This window comes from Oncorhynchus kisutch, linkage group LG10 (assembly GCF_002021735.2).
Source record: "Oncorhynchus kisutch isolate 150728-3 linkage group LG10, Okis_V2, whole genome shotgun sequence".
NCBI lineage: Eukaryota > Metazoa > Chordata > Actinopteri > Salmoniformes > Salmonidae > Oncorhynchus > Oncorhynchus kisutch.
In genome coordinates, this window is record NC_034183.2 from 20107145 (window position 1) to 20121621 (window position 14477).

A 14477-nucleotide genomic window follows, 5' to 3' on the forward strand; every position below is an offset into this window, starting at 1 on the left:
TTAACGTTACAGCCTTATTCTAAAATCAATCTACACACTTCAATCTTGTTCTCCCATCTCCACAGAGGAACTCTGGAGCTCTGTCAGAGTGACCATCAGGTTCTTGGTCACCTCCCTGACCAAAGCCCTTCTTCCCCGATTGCCCAGTTTTGCCGGGCAACCAGCTGTAGGAAGAGTCTTTGTGGTTCCAAACTTCTTCCATTTAAGAATGATGGAGGCCACTGTGTTCTTGGGGATCTTCAATGCTGCAGACATTTTTTGGTACCCTTCCCCGGATCTGTGGCTGACACAATCCTGTCTCAGAGCTCTACGGACAATTCCTTCGACCTCATGGCTTGGTTTTTGCTCTGACATGCACTGTCAACTGTGGGACATTTTCATAGACAGGTGTGTGCCTTTCCAAATCATGTCCAATCAATTGAATTTACCACAGGTGGACTCCAAGTTGTAGAAGCATCTCAAGTATGATCAATGGAAACAGGATGCACCTGAGCTCAATTTTGAGTCTCATAGCAAAGGGTCTCTCTCTCTCTCTCTCTCTCTCTCTCTCTCTCCTCTCTCTCTCTCTCTCTCTCTCTCTCTCTCTCTCTCCTCTCTCTCTCTCTCCTCTTCTCTCTCTCCTCTCTCTCTCTCTCTCTCTCTCTCTCTCTCTCTCTCCTCTCTCTCTCTCTCTCTCTCTCCTCTCTCCTCTCTCTCTCTCTCTCTCTCTCTCTCTCTCTCTCTCTCTCTTCTCTCTCTCTCTCTCTCTCTCTCTCTCTCTCTCTCTCTCTCTCTCTCTCTCTCTCTCTCTCTCTCTCTCTCTCTCTCTCTCTCTCTCTCTCTCTCTCTCTCTCTCTCTCTCTCTCTCTCTCTCTCTCTCTCTCTCTCTCTCTCTCTCTCTCTCTCTCTCTCTCTCTCTCTCTCTCTCTCTCTCTCTCTCTCTCTCACTCTCTCTCACTCTCTCTCACTCTCACTCTCTCTCACTCTCTCTCACTCTCTCACTCTCTCACTCTCTCTCTCTCTCTCAATATGAGTGGCTATAGAAGATACACAACAATAGTATACTTCTCCAGTGGACCCAAGCGACTCGCTCCATCCCACTCACCATCTTGATGTAGGAGTTCTCAGCCAGCATGGCGTAATTGGACATGGGCTGTAAAGAGAGAAGAGCCTGGTCAGTTCTCACTCAATATGCAAACAAGGGAACTAGACCCAGGTCTGGACTACAGTGCCTTGCGAAAGTATTCGGCCCCCTTGAACTTTGCGACCTTTTGCCACATGTCAGGCTTCAAACATAAAGATATAAAACTGTATTTTTTTTTTGTGAAGAATCAACAACAAGTGGGACACAATCATGAAGTGGAACGACATTTATTGGATATTTCAAACTTTTTTAACAAATCAAAAACTGAAATATTGGGCGTGCAAAATTATTCAGCCCCTTTACTTTCAGTGCAGCAAACTCTCTCCAGAAGTTCAGTGTGGATCTCTGAATGATCCAATGTTGACCTAAATGACTAATGATGATAAATACAATCCACCTGTGTGTAATCAAGTCTCCGTATAAATGCACCTGCACTGTGATAGTCTCAGAGGTCCGTTAAAAGCGCAGAGAGCATCATGAAGAACAAGGAACACACCAGGCAGGTCCGAGATACTGTTGTGAAGAAGTTTAAAGCCGGATTTGGATACAAAAAGATTTCCCAAGCTTTAAACATCCCAAGGAGCACTGTGCAAGCGATAATATTGAAATGGAAGGAGTATCAGACCACTGCAAATCTACCAAGACCTGGCCGTCCCTCTAAACTTTCAGCTCATACAAGGAGAAGACTGATCAGAGATGCAGCCAAGAGGCCCATGATCACTCTGGATGAACTGCAGAGATCTACAGCTGAGGTGGGAGACTCTGTCCATAGGACAACAATCAGTCGTATATTGCACAAATCTGGCCATTATGGAAGAGTGGCAAGAAGAAAGCCATTTCTTAAAGATATCCATAAAAAGTGTTCTTTTTTTAAAGTTTGCCACAAGCCACCTGGGAGACACACCAAACATGTGGAAGAAGGTGCTCTGGTCAGATGAAACCAAAATTGAACTTTTTGGCAACAATGCAAAACGTTGTTTGGCGTAAAAGCAACACAGCTCATCACCCTGAACACACCATCCCAACTGTCAAACATGGTGGTGGCAGCATCATGGTTTGGGCCTGCTTTTCTTCAGCAGGGACAGGGAAGATGGTTAAAATTGATGGGAAGATGGATGCAGCCAAATACAGGACCATTCTGGAAGAAGACCTGAGACTGGGACGGAGATTTGTCTTCCAACACGACAATGATCCAAAACATAAAGCAAAATCTACAATGGAATGGTTCAAAGATAAACATATCCAGGTGTTAGAATGGCCAAGTCAAAGTCCAGACCTGAATCCAATCGAGAATCTGTGGAAAGAACTGAAAACTGCTGTTCACAAATGCTCTCCATCCAACCTCACTGAGCTCGAGCTGTTTTGCAAGGAGGAATGGGAAAAAATGTCAGTCTCTCGATGTGCAAAACTGATTGAGACATACCCCAAGCGACTTACAGCTGTAATCGCAGCAAAAGGCGGCGCTACAAAGTATTAACTTAAGGGGGCTGAATAATTTTGCACGCCCAATTTTTCAGTTTTTGATTTGTTAAAAAAGTTTGAAATATCCAATAAATGTCATTCCACTTCATGATTGTGTCCCACTTGTTGTTGATTCTTCACAAAAAATACAGTTTTATATCTTTATGTTTGAAGCCTGAAATGTGGCAAAAGGTCGCAAAGTTCAAGGTGGCCGAATAGTTTCGCAAGGCACTGTATGTATATATGCTATTTGAGATAGGGAGTGTATACACACTGCATACTTGTGTCAAATCAATGGGTGAAGGTAGGGATGTTTTATATGGACAGTATTGTGGGGGCACAACTAACCTGTACCCCCGCACACCAACTCGGTACCCCCTGTATATAGCCTCGTTATTGTTATTGTGTTACGTTTATTTGGTAAATATTTTCTTTACTCTTCTTGAACTGCACTGTTGGTTAAGGGCTTGTAAGTAAGCATTTCACGGTAAGGTCTACACTCGTTGTATTCGGTGCATGTGACAAAGTTTCATTTTATTTGATTTATTACTTGAACGTCCAGTGGACAGGGATTGGACTGAGTGGACAGACTAAAAGGTGATTGTTTACTGACCGGCAGAGGCTCCTCGTCCTCCACCGTGCCGTTCTGCACAGACTCCTCTCTGGCTCCATCGCTATGGTGATGATGATGGTGCTTCTTTTTCTTGTCCTTCTCCTTTTTCTGCTTCTTCTTCTTGTGCTTGGAGGATTTCTGAGAGGGAAACAAGCAGGGGATGGTGTAAAGGGCAGTCTATTCAGAAAGAGGGAGGGAGAGTTTCTGTGCTCAGACAAGATCTGTCAAAATACAGTATCCTGTTGCGCTAGTCTTTAATGTAGAATCCTTAGTAATGAATGATGCTGTCGTTTGTATGTGTATGTTTTGTAAGGTTTATAAAATACAAATTAGTAACAGCTGAGATTTCTGTCTCGTGATTCTGACATCATCAGTAAAGTGGAGTGACTCACAGTCTCTTCAGGCTCAGAGTCTGGGACCACGGCAGCCACACCAGACGCAGCGTCAGGAGTGGAGGCAGGGGGAGCGTCTGTTACTGCTGCGGCCTCCTGTCACCACACACACAGCCCTCAAAATGAGTATGGACACATTTAGGAGGATTATTGACATACAACACGCTGTCATTTATTGATCATATAAAAGTACAGGTAGTAGTAGTTTGGGTTAGTCGTAATTTGTTTGTTGTTTTGAAGTTGTCAAATCCTGACATTGTTCCAATGGACCCATTGTCGATAGCATCCCTTCACATCTGTACTTAAATGGAACAATAATAAACTCAAACAGAAATACAGAAACATGTTCTGACAGGATGTGTGAACTGTGAAGTCACATTTGGGTGACTGCTAGACGTAGCTTATTTCCTGAGGGCAGACAGTTGGTGTGGTGTAAACACAAAATCAACACGCCGAGACCCTGAACAATGTATATCTAATGATCAGATTCTGCTTGAAACAGTCCCATACAGTAGTTCAGAACAGAGGACAGAGAGTGTGGGGTCACAGAGCTAAACTTTATGAACTAGTCTGGCTTTAAACTGAATACTGTACTGTTGTCATTAGTCTTCCACCTGGTCTAACAGCTGCTCTGCAGTTACACACGCACTGTCACAAGCACAGGGTATGTAGTCACACGCACTCAGTATGTAGTAAAAAACACTGTCTATATGTAGTCCTACTACACATGAAGAGCTGTGCTACTGTTTCATTGGTTTGATAGGAACAACAAGAACCGTCAGCATGATTCCAAACACTGAGGCCCCTGCACTTGACAACAACTGTGACCCCACCACTGACGAGAAACAGACACATCGAGCAAAACCAGAACAGAGAGAACCAACACTAAGAAACACGACAACCCCAGAATGAGTAGGGTTATGTGACCTCAGAAAGAGAGGCAGTAATGCAAGGGTGAAAGAGAAAAGTGGATGGAAGGAAGGAAAGAACCACACATGGCGAAGAGGATCAGACAAGAGCAGAGGATGGATGAAGAGGTACTGTTAGAACACAAATAAATGACAACAAGGACAAGGAGTGACTGTAAAAGAGAGAGAGGGGAACTCAACCTGAGGGTCAGAGGGCACTGGAGCATTTGAGAGCCAGAAATCCAGATCCGAAGCCTACAACAGTGAGGGGGGGAGAGGGAGCAAGAGTGAGGGGGATAGAGAGGTTAACATTTTAGCACTACCTCTTCATGAAAATGGATACAGAGATTACACTGTTATTTTCATGAATAAATCAAGTATTTCAAGATAGCGACTAGACATACTGCAATCTTAAATACTGATTGATACTTGATTTAATCTTTATTGCTGATAGGATGGTGAGGGGGCTTGAAAGAAGCAATGACAATGATTGATAAATTAAAATGACCAAAGAAATGTGTTTGCTTGACAGATTATTTTATATAAATTTAATTCAATCAAATTCTTAGTTTAGTTAAATTATTTAGTGTCAGCCTTAATTCTTTAATATCCTACACAGAATGACATTGTGCAAATCTTGACCCTGTAAAAAAGGTAGTCCCTCCCTTTGTGATGTCATACCTCTGGTGTGGAGGCAGGAGGCTGGGCTGCCACATCGTTGGTCACTTTTGATTGGACAGGTTCCTCTGACCCAGCCTCCATAAGATCCTCCCCTTCCTCTTGTTTGTGTTTCTTCTTCTTCTTCTCTTTACCCTTCTTCAATGACAAAAAAAAACACTCCTTAAGACAATAAGGTCACAAAAAACAGAAACAAACTTATGAAAAATATTCCAAGGACATAAAGAATAGGGCCTCACCTTCCTCTCCTTGTCCTTTTCCTTCCCGCTCTTCTTCTTGGGCTCTGAAGTGACCTCCAACCCCTCCGCGTCCTCTATGGGGCTCTTGAGGACCTCATCGGGACGGTGTGTCCTAACTGGCAGCTTCTTCTCGCTGTCTGCCAGGGGCCTGAGAGCACAGAGAGGAGACACATAAAACCACAGCCCTGAGTGTACATAGTGATTCTGGTCACACTACAGCCATCGGCTATGTCTCAATAGTCTTAACTAGCCTCCTTTCCTCCATGACCACTGATATGGGAGGAAAAGACAGGGTAAAAGCAGCATGGTGAAAACCTATCCAGTCGATTCACTTACCAATGCCAGTGAAGGAAAGGAGATTAGGAAAGGAAGCTAGTTGAGACAAGCCCATCCACTCCACTCAGGTGCATGACATTTCAAACGCAAACTTGCTCAGCACAAACCTTCATAGCCATTCCTCAGGCAGAGCTGGGAAGTCAGGAGGGAGACCACCATTAACAGGTTTATGTTTATCCAAGATCAGAACTGGATTGAGGCCTCTGTTGGTGACTGCAGTAACTGAGTATGTTTACATGCACAGTAATAATTCGATATTAAACTGATTATGGCAGCAGGCAGATTATGCAATAGTCATGTAAACACTACTCTGCTTATCTTAAATCAGCGAACAGTCAAAATCAAAGTAAGTATATGCCGATTAAAACACCTGGTTTTCTGAGCAATCTTTCAAATTATTAGGACATTTAAACACCTTAAATCGGCATTCTAGCAGTGTATTTGATCTGCATGTGCTAGCAGCAACCGAGCGAGCCTCCCTCTTTAGCGAGAGTGAAGTGAGTTCGGAACAACTGAATGGATGTGTCTTTGAAGTAGTTTACACATTCAAACTTTATATGTCCTCAGAATGGTCACTGGGGTAGAATGTTTACTTTGATAGGGGAATTTCTGCATTGATCAGTGACATCAGGTAGATGGATTTCAGATGTGTCCATGTAAACAGGATTATGTGACATTTCTCTTCTTGCAAAGCATGTCAACGTTTTAATCGAACCATTATATTAATCTGACTATCCACAACAATCACATTGTTACCATACTCAGTAACTAACAATTAACATTATGTTGAAGAAGACCCATGGATTGGGTGAGGATTTGATTTGGGGATTTGACTAGTAAAAACAACAGTAGTCATCCATGATTAGTAATGGTGATTGAGTCATGACTTGAGAAAATCAGCAGTTCCACTGAGAAATCTATAAGCTCTCATCTTATCACATCAATCTGTTCATGTTAGTGAGAAGTGAGAGCGCTTTTCTTTAGCTCCAGCCACAAAGTGGGCACATTAACAGAGTTTTGTATGGAGTGAATGCTGATATTCTGAAGTGAGCTTTGTTACGGATACAGTTATCCTGTGTGTGTGTTTCTTTTCTCTCCTTCTCCCCTCACAGGTGAAAATCACTCTCCAATCAGTCAACAATCAATCAGAAGACACACCTCCTCCTATTTCCTACCCTATCACAGTTCCTTCCCCATGGTTTAAAAACCCCATCATTTGTTTGCTCTAGAGCTCAATCTCTCTGTAAATGCCATGTCTGTAGGTCTCTGTGTTTCACTCTCGCTTTGTGTCTTAACCTCTCTTTTGTTTGAGCACCTCCATAGCACTTTGTCATCACCTGTGAGTATTGTTTTTGGTTATGGTGTTTGTTTGTTGCTGGTGGGAAAAGGGGGAAACCAAGACAAGTCGCCCATGGGCATACACTACCCGTAGGTGAACTTTGTTAAATACACTAGTTAGAACTGGGCGGACCACCCACTGTATTTTTGGTTAGTTAGTTACCTGTTGTTAAAGTAGGCTAGTCTAGCTTAGGGGTGTTTTTGTATATTTATTGTTTCTTTCCTTGGGTCTAGCTCAGCCCCTTTTCCTGCTCCCCCCCCATTACCGTGTGTTTATAAATAAACCTGGAGTTTGACGGTAGATTTCTGTTGTCGTGGTTATTTCGTTCACACTTTTACTTTGTCACAATAAAAATTTGCATGAGTTATGTTACGGGTCTCATTACCATCCCCCCTAGACTGTCGGGTCAAAAGGGATTCGTAACAGCTTGTAGAAGGTTTCAAATGGAGGAGGGGTGAGCAGGAGAGAGTGTTGTTGAAAACAAGGATCAAACTTCAAACTGTAAAAGTCACATCATGCCCAAACACAGAGACATAGACAGAGAGACACAGCGAGAGAGAGAGACAAGAGAGAGAGAGGAAGCAGATCAGTCAGTCTTGAGTCCAGGCCCAGACGGGGCTTCTCCTGAGGCTGGGAAGGTACTCACCTGTGAGATGCCACCAGCAAACTGCACAGTCAAGAGAACAGATGTTGGTGTGTGTGTGTATGCATGAGAGAGACAGAGGGAAAGCACCACAAAGCAGAGCACAGCACAGCGAGAGGGAGTGTGTGAGGATGAAGAGGACCAGGCCAGCCTCTCATCAGTGGAGCCAGGAAGAGATTATACACCCCCACAGAGTAGATAACAACACAGCCAGGTTATATATCCTATACTTTCATACTAATCCATTAGTGGACATCTGTAATACAGCGAGAGGTCAGTGATGAGTTAACTCACTTGTCCAGGTCGATGTTCAAAGCTTTGTGGGGGTCGTTGGGATCTTTGTCATCGTCATCACTGGGCAAGGCATTCTGAGACAGGAAGAGAATGGAGTGACAGAGCAAAACAACATCCTTGCATATGCAATTATTATCAAAGGCCACGTCTATTATCTGCTACACTCTGAACCACCTATGAAAGTGCCTGGCCTCTCTGCCTGGCCTACTGTACACCACTGGCCTCTCTGCACTTCTGGCATCTCTGCCTGGCCTACTGTACCTCTGGCATCTCTTCAGTGACGATGTCCACCATGTGTGCGGGGGTGATGTCCTCCTCACTCTCTGGGCCCGAGTCCCCCCTCCTCTGCCGGCCCTTCTCCCTCCTCTTCTTCTTGTCCTTCTTCTTCCTGTCTGCCTTGTTTTTCTCCCGACGCTCCTCTTCCAGCTTCACATACTGGTCTGACATTGGCATCCCTAAACCCAACGGGAGGGAAAAAGGAAGAGAAAGAAAGAGGAAGTGGGGTCAAGTTATTACACAGAAAGAAAGAGGAGAGACAGAAAGAGGTACAGAAGAGGGGTTTAGTTATGACAGAGGCGAAGAGAGAAAGAGGGATACGGGTTAGGTTTGGAGTCCTGTGTGCAGAGCCACTGACTGATACACTGTACATTGAAATCAATTGGTTATTAAGTAGTGGCCGGAGTAACTGACCTGGGACTTTGAGAGGCACACTGAGGTCAATCTGCACCACTGGAATGTGCTCCACACCAACAGCCTCCTGGTATACCTGCGCACACACAATAACATAGGGATGTCAATGGGCTTCTAGTCAATTTCATTCTTTAGATTCTAAGACGTTGGGGGATGGGGGTGCTAAGCGGACATATGGAATTGTTTTAAGGTGGTCATACTATGGATAACTTAGCTATTTGATTTAGAATTTTAGGACCCCTTTAGGTGTACATGTGTGTGTATATACACACAAACATTTTTTTGATCAAATATCGATTTTGGCCAGTACTACTAAAGCCCATAGAATAACACACTCACAAATGGCAGAGGGTCAAAAAAATGAATCATAAGAAACAAGGTTTTGAAGCATCTGTCCTAAATCAAGGAGATATATTTTAAAAAATGAACATGTGGAAATATAATGTATACACACAAACACAGAGGCCGACCGATTATGATTTTTCAACGCTTTCAACCGATAACAATTATTGGAGGACAGATGCCGATTAAATCGGCCAATTTTTTAACATGTATTTGTATAATGACAACAATACTGAATGAACACTTATTTTAAATTAATATAATACATCAATAAAATCAATTTAGCCTCAAATAAATAATGAAACATGTTCAATTTGGTTTAAATAATGCAAAAACAAAGTGTTGGAGAAGAAAGTAAAAGTGCAATATGTGCCATGTAAGGAAGCTAACGTTTAAGTTCCTTGCTCAGAACATGAGAACATATGAAAACTGGTGGTTCCTTTTAACATGAGACTTCAATATTCCAAGGTAAGAGGTTTTAGGTTGTCGTTATTATAGGAATTATAGGACTATTTCTCTCTTTACCATTTGTATTTCATTAACCTTTGACTATTGGATGTTCTTATAGGCACTTTAGTATTGACAGTGTAACAGTAAAGCTTCCGTCCCTCTCCTCGCTCCTACCTGGGCTCGAACCAGGAACACATCGACAACAGCCACCCTCGAAGCAGCGTTACCCATGCAGAGCAAGGGGAACAACTACTCCAAGTCTCAGAGCGAGTGACGTTTGAAACGCTATTAGCGTGCACCCCGCTAACTAGCTAGCCATTTCACATCGGTTACACCAGCCTAATCTCGGGAGTTGATAGGCTTGAAGTCATAAACAGCGCAATGCTTTAAACACAGTGAAGAGCTGCTGGCAAAACACACGAAAGTGCTGTTTGAATGAATGCATACGAGCCCGCTGGTGCCTACCACCGCTCAGTCAGACTGCTCTATCAAATCATAGACTTAGTTATAACATAAAACACACATAAATACGAGCCTTAGGTCATTAATATGGTCAAATCCGGAAACTATAATCTCGAAAACAAGACGTTTATTCTTTCAGTGAAATACGGAACTGTTCCGTAATTTATCTTATTCATCCATTAGTCTAAATATTCCTGTTACATTGCACAACCTTCAATGTTATGTCATAATTACGTAAAATTCTGGCAAAATAGGAGGCCCAAACTGTTGCATACACTCTGTGTGCAATGAACGCAAGAGAAGTGACACAATTTCACCTGGTTAATATTGCTGCTTAACCTGGATTTCTTTTAGCTAAATATGCAGGTTTAAAAATATGTACTTCTATGTATTGATTTTAAGAAAGGCATTGATGTTCATGGTCAGGTACACATTGGAGCAACGATACGCACCGCATCGATTATATGCAACGCAGTACACGCTAGATAAACTAGTAATATCATCAACCATGTGTAGTTAACTAGTGATTATGATTGATTGATTGTTTTTTATAAGTTTAATGCTAGCTAGCAACTTACCTTGGCTTACTGCATTCGCGTAACAGGCGAATGCATCTCCTCGTGGAATGCAATGAGAGGCAGGTGGTTAGAGCGTTGGATTCGTTAACTGTAAGGTTGCAAGATTGAATCCCCTGAGCTGACAAGGTGAAAATCTGTCGTTCTGCCCTTGAACGAGGCAGTTAACCCACCGTCATTGAAAATAAGAATGTGTTCTTAACTGACTTGCCGAGTTAAATAATGATTTTAAATCAACCAAATAGGTGTCCAAAAATACAGATTTCTGATTGTTATGAAAACTTGAAATCGGCCCCAATTAAATTGGGCATTCCGAGTAATCGGCCGACCTCTAATACACACACACAAACAAATACTACTTGTCAAAAGTTGACACACCTACTCATTCATGGGTTTTTCTTTATTTTACTATTTTCTAAATAGTGAAGACAAAACTATGAAATAACACATATGGAATCATGTAGTAACAAAAAAAAGAGTTACACTTTCAAAATATATTTTTCAAAGTAGCCACCCTTTGCATTGATGACAGCTTTGCACACTCTTGGCATTCTCTCAACCAGCTTCACCTGGAATGCATTTCCAACAGTCTTGAAGGAGTATATGCTGAGCACTTATTGGATGCTTTTCCTTCACTCTGCGGTCCAACTCATCCCAAACCATCTCAATTGGGTTGAGGTTGGGTGATTGTGGAGGCCAGGTCATCCGATGCAGCACTTCATCACTCTCCTTCTTGGTCAAATAGCCCTTACACAGCCTGGAGGTGTGTTTTGGGTCATTGTCCTGTTGAAAAACAAATGATAGTAGGACTAAGTGCAAACCAGATGGGATGGCGTATCGCTGCAGAATGCTGCTGGTAGCCATGCTGGTTAAGTGTGCCTTGAATTCTAAATAAATCAGACAATGTCACCAGCAAAGCACCCTGACACCTCATCCTCCATGCTCCACAGTGGGAACCACACATGCGAAGATCATCCATTCACCTACTCTGCGTCTCACAAAGACACGGCAGTTGAAACCCAAAATGTCAAATTTAGACTCATCAGAACAAAAGGACAGATTTCCACAGGTCTAATGTCCATTGCTCCTGTTTCTTGGCCAAAGCAAGTCTCTTTTTCTTATGGGTGTCTTTTAGTAGTGATTTATTTGTAGCAATTCGATCATGAAGGCCTGATCCATGCAATCTCCTCTGAACAGTTGATGTTGAGATGTCCTGTTACTTGAACTCTGAAGCATTATTATCTGTGCTGCATCCTCTGCAGCACAGATAACTCTGGGTCTTACTTTCCTGTGGTGGTCCTCATGAGAGGCAGTTTCATCATAGCACTTGATGGTTTTTACGACTGCCCTTGAAGAAACATTCAAAGTTCTTGACATTTTCCGGACTGACTGACCGGAAAATATCTTAATGTCATGATGGACTGTCGTTCCTCTTTACTTATTTGAGCTGTTATTGCCATAATATGGACTTAATATAATATGGGCTATCTTCTGTATACCACCCTACCTTGTCACAACACAACTGATTGGCTCAAACACATTAAGAAGGAAAGAAATCCCACAAAGTGAACTTTTAACAAGGCACACCTGTTAATTGAAATGCATTCCAGGTGACTACCTCATGGAGCAGGTTGTGAGAATGCCTTGATGACAGCTTTGCACACACTTGGCAAAGGGTGTATCTCACTGATCATCCCTAAAGCCAACACCTCATTTGGCCGCCTTTCGTTCCAGTACTCTGCTGCCTGTGACTGGAACGAATTGCAAAAATCGCTGAAGTTGGAGACTTTTATCTCCCTCACCAACTTCAAACATCAGCTATCTGAGCGGCTAACCGATCGCTGCAGCTGTACATAGTCTATTGGTAAATAGCCCACCCTTTCTCACCTACCTCATCCCCATACTGTTTTTATTTATTTACTTTTCTGCTCTTTTGCACACCAATATCTCTACCTGTACATGACCATCTGATCATTCATCACTCCAGTGTTAATCTGCAAAATTGTAATTATTTGCCTACCTCCTCATGCCTTTTGCACACATTGTATATAGACTCCCCCTTTGGTTTCTACTGTGTTATTGACTTGTTAATTGTTTACTCCATGTGTAACTCTTTGTTGTCTGCTCACACTGCTATGCTTTATCTTGGCCAGGTCGCAGTTGCAAATGAGAACTTGTTCTCAACTAGCCTACCTGGTTAAATAAAGGTGAAATAAAAATAAATAAATACACTTTTTTGTAAAGTACATGATTCCATATGTGTTATTTAATAGTTTTGACATTTCACTATTGTACAATGTAGAAAATAGCATAAATAAAAACCATGAAATGAGTAGGTGTGTCAACTTTTGACTGGTACTGTATATTTAAGTGGTTTGAAATGTGTAATGAATTACATTTCTGTAAGAGTCAGGTTAACACAAGACGAGCTGCCGATTGGGTGATGATGCAGTGCGTACCTTCTGAGAGGACGGGGAGGCCTTGATGTAGAAGGGGTTGTTGGCCTGCTCTGCCTTCCTTACTTCTCTCCTCTGTTGGGAGGGAGAAACGGTATCAAGTCAGTCATATGAAAATGCCGTGGTGTTTACCGGTGTACCTCTTCAGTGTCTGACTGTTATAGTATCACCAAAGATTTAACAACAGATCAACTGTTGAAAGAATTGAGGAGCTCGTATCTCAATGTATACACAGCACAGATTATTGGCTTGTAAATTCCCATCTTACCATAGCCAGTTCCTTCTCGTCCACTTCAGTGTAGCGTGGCTTGGTGTGTCTGGACTCCTCCCTGGCAAACACAGCCTTGCCCTTGGTCTTCCTACCCTCATCCTCAGACTCACTCCCAGACGGAGGCTCGTTGATCCACGCATCCAGGTCCAGACTGGAGACAAAACCAAAGACAATAAATTGTCTGTCCGCGTTTATAAAATTGTACCGAATCATCCAGTTTTTTTATACGGTATGACTTTACTCGCATAAAAAGCTACTTTGCATTACCTAAAATTGTCCAACGGGCTGCATAAAGTACACTGAACAAAAATGTAAAATGCAACATACAACAATTTCAAAGATTTTACTGAATTACAGTTCATTACCGTGCATTTGGAAAGTATTCAGACCCCTTGAGTTTTTCCACAGTTACGTTGAATACATTTTTTCCCCTCATCATTCTACACACAATCCCATAATGATTATAAAAACAAAATAAAAATCTAAAACAGAAATACCTTATTTAAATAAGTACAGTTGAAGCCAGAAGTTTACATAAACTAGTTTTAATGACTCCCACATAAGTGTTTCAACCACTCAACAAATTTCTTGTTAACAAACTATAGTTTTGGCAAGTAGGTTAGGATATCTACTTTGTGCATGCACAAGTAATTTTTCCAACAATTGTTTACAGACAGATTATTTCACTTATAATTCACTGTATCACAATTCCAGTGGGTCAGAAGTTTACATACAGTCGTGGCCAAAAGTTTTGAGAATGACAGAAATATTAATTTTCAAAGTCTGCTGCCTCAGTTTGTATGATGGCAATTTGCATATACTCCAGAATGTTATGAAGAGTGATCAGATGAATTGCAATTAATTGCAAAATCCCTCTTTGCCATGCAAATGAACTGAATCCCCCAAAAACATTTCCACTGCATTTCAGTCCTGCCACAAAAGGACCAGCTGACATGTCAGTGATTCTCACGTTAACACAGGTGTGAGTGTTGACGAGGACAAGGCTGGAGATCACTCTGTCATGGTGATTGAATTCGAATAACAAACTGGAAGCTTCAAAAGGAGGGTGGTGCTTAGAATCATTGTTCTTCCTCTGGTTACCTGCAAGGAAACACGTGCCGTCATCATTGCTTTGCACAAAAAGGGCTTCACAGGCAAGGACATTGCTGCCAGTAAGATTGCACCTGAATCAACTATTTATCAGA

The 14477-nt window shown here is 42.2% G+C and overlaps 1 protein-coding gene across 4 annotated transcripts in view; it reads right to left on the minus strand.

The window, feature by feature from the left end:
• LOC109897878 (AP-3 complex subunit delta-1) overlaps positions 1–14477 on the minus strand; it is a 44652-nt gene that overhangs the window by 4424 nt on the left and 25751 nt on the right. For 2 of the 4 annotated variants that reach the window (XM_020492510.2, XM_031833280.1), the window contains exons 17-27: positions 13270–13423; positions 13005–13076; positions 8717–8792; positions 8288–8481; positions 8027–8100; positions 5415–5562; positions 5179–5313; positions 4699–4752; positions 3590–3685; positions 3198–3335; positions 1085–1132 (exon numbers count right to left, since the gene is read on the minus strand). In XM_020492510.2, the coding sequence (XP_020348099.2) occupies positions 1085–1132; positions 3198–3335; positions 3590–3685; positions 4699–4752; positions 5179–5313; positions 5415–5562; positions 8027–8100; positions 8288–8481; positions 8717–8792; positions 13005–13076; positions 13270–13423 (1189 nt within the window). The remainder of the gene's footprint in view (positions 1–1084; positions 1133–3197; positions 3336–3589; positions 3686–4698; positions 4753–5178; positions 5314–5414; positions 5563–8026; positions 8101–8287; positions 8482–8716; positions 8793–13004; positions 13077–13269; positions 13424–14477) is intronic. The other 2 variants (XM_020492511.2, XM_031833281.1) reach the window with 1 other exon arrangement.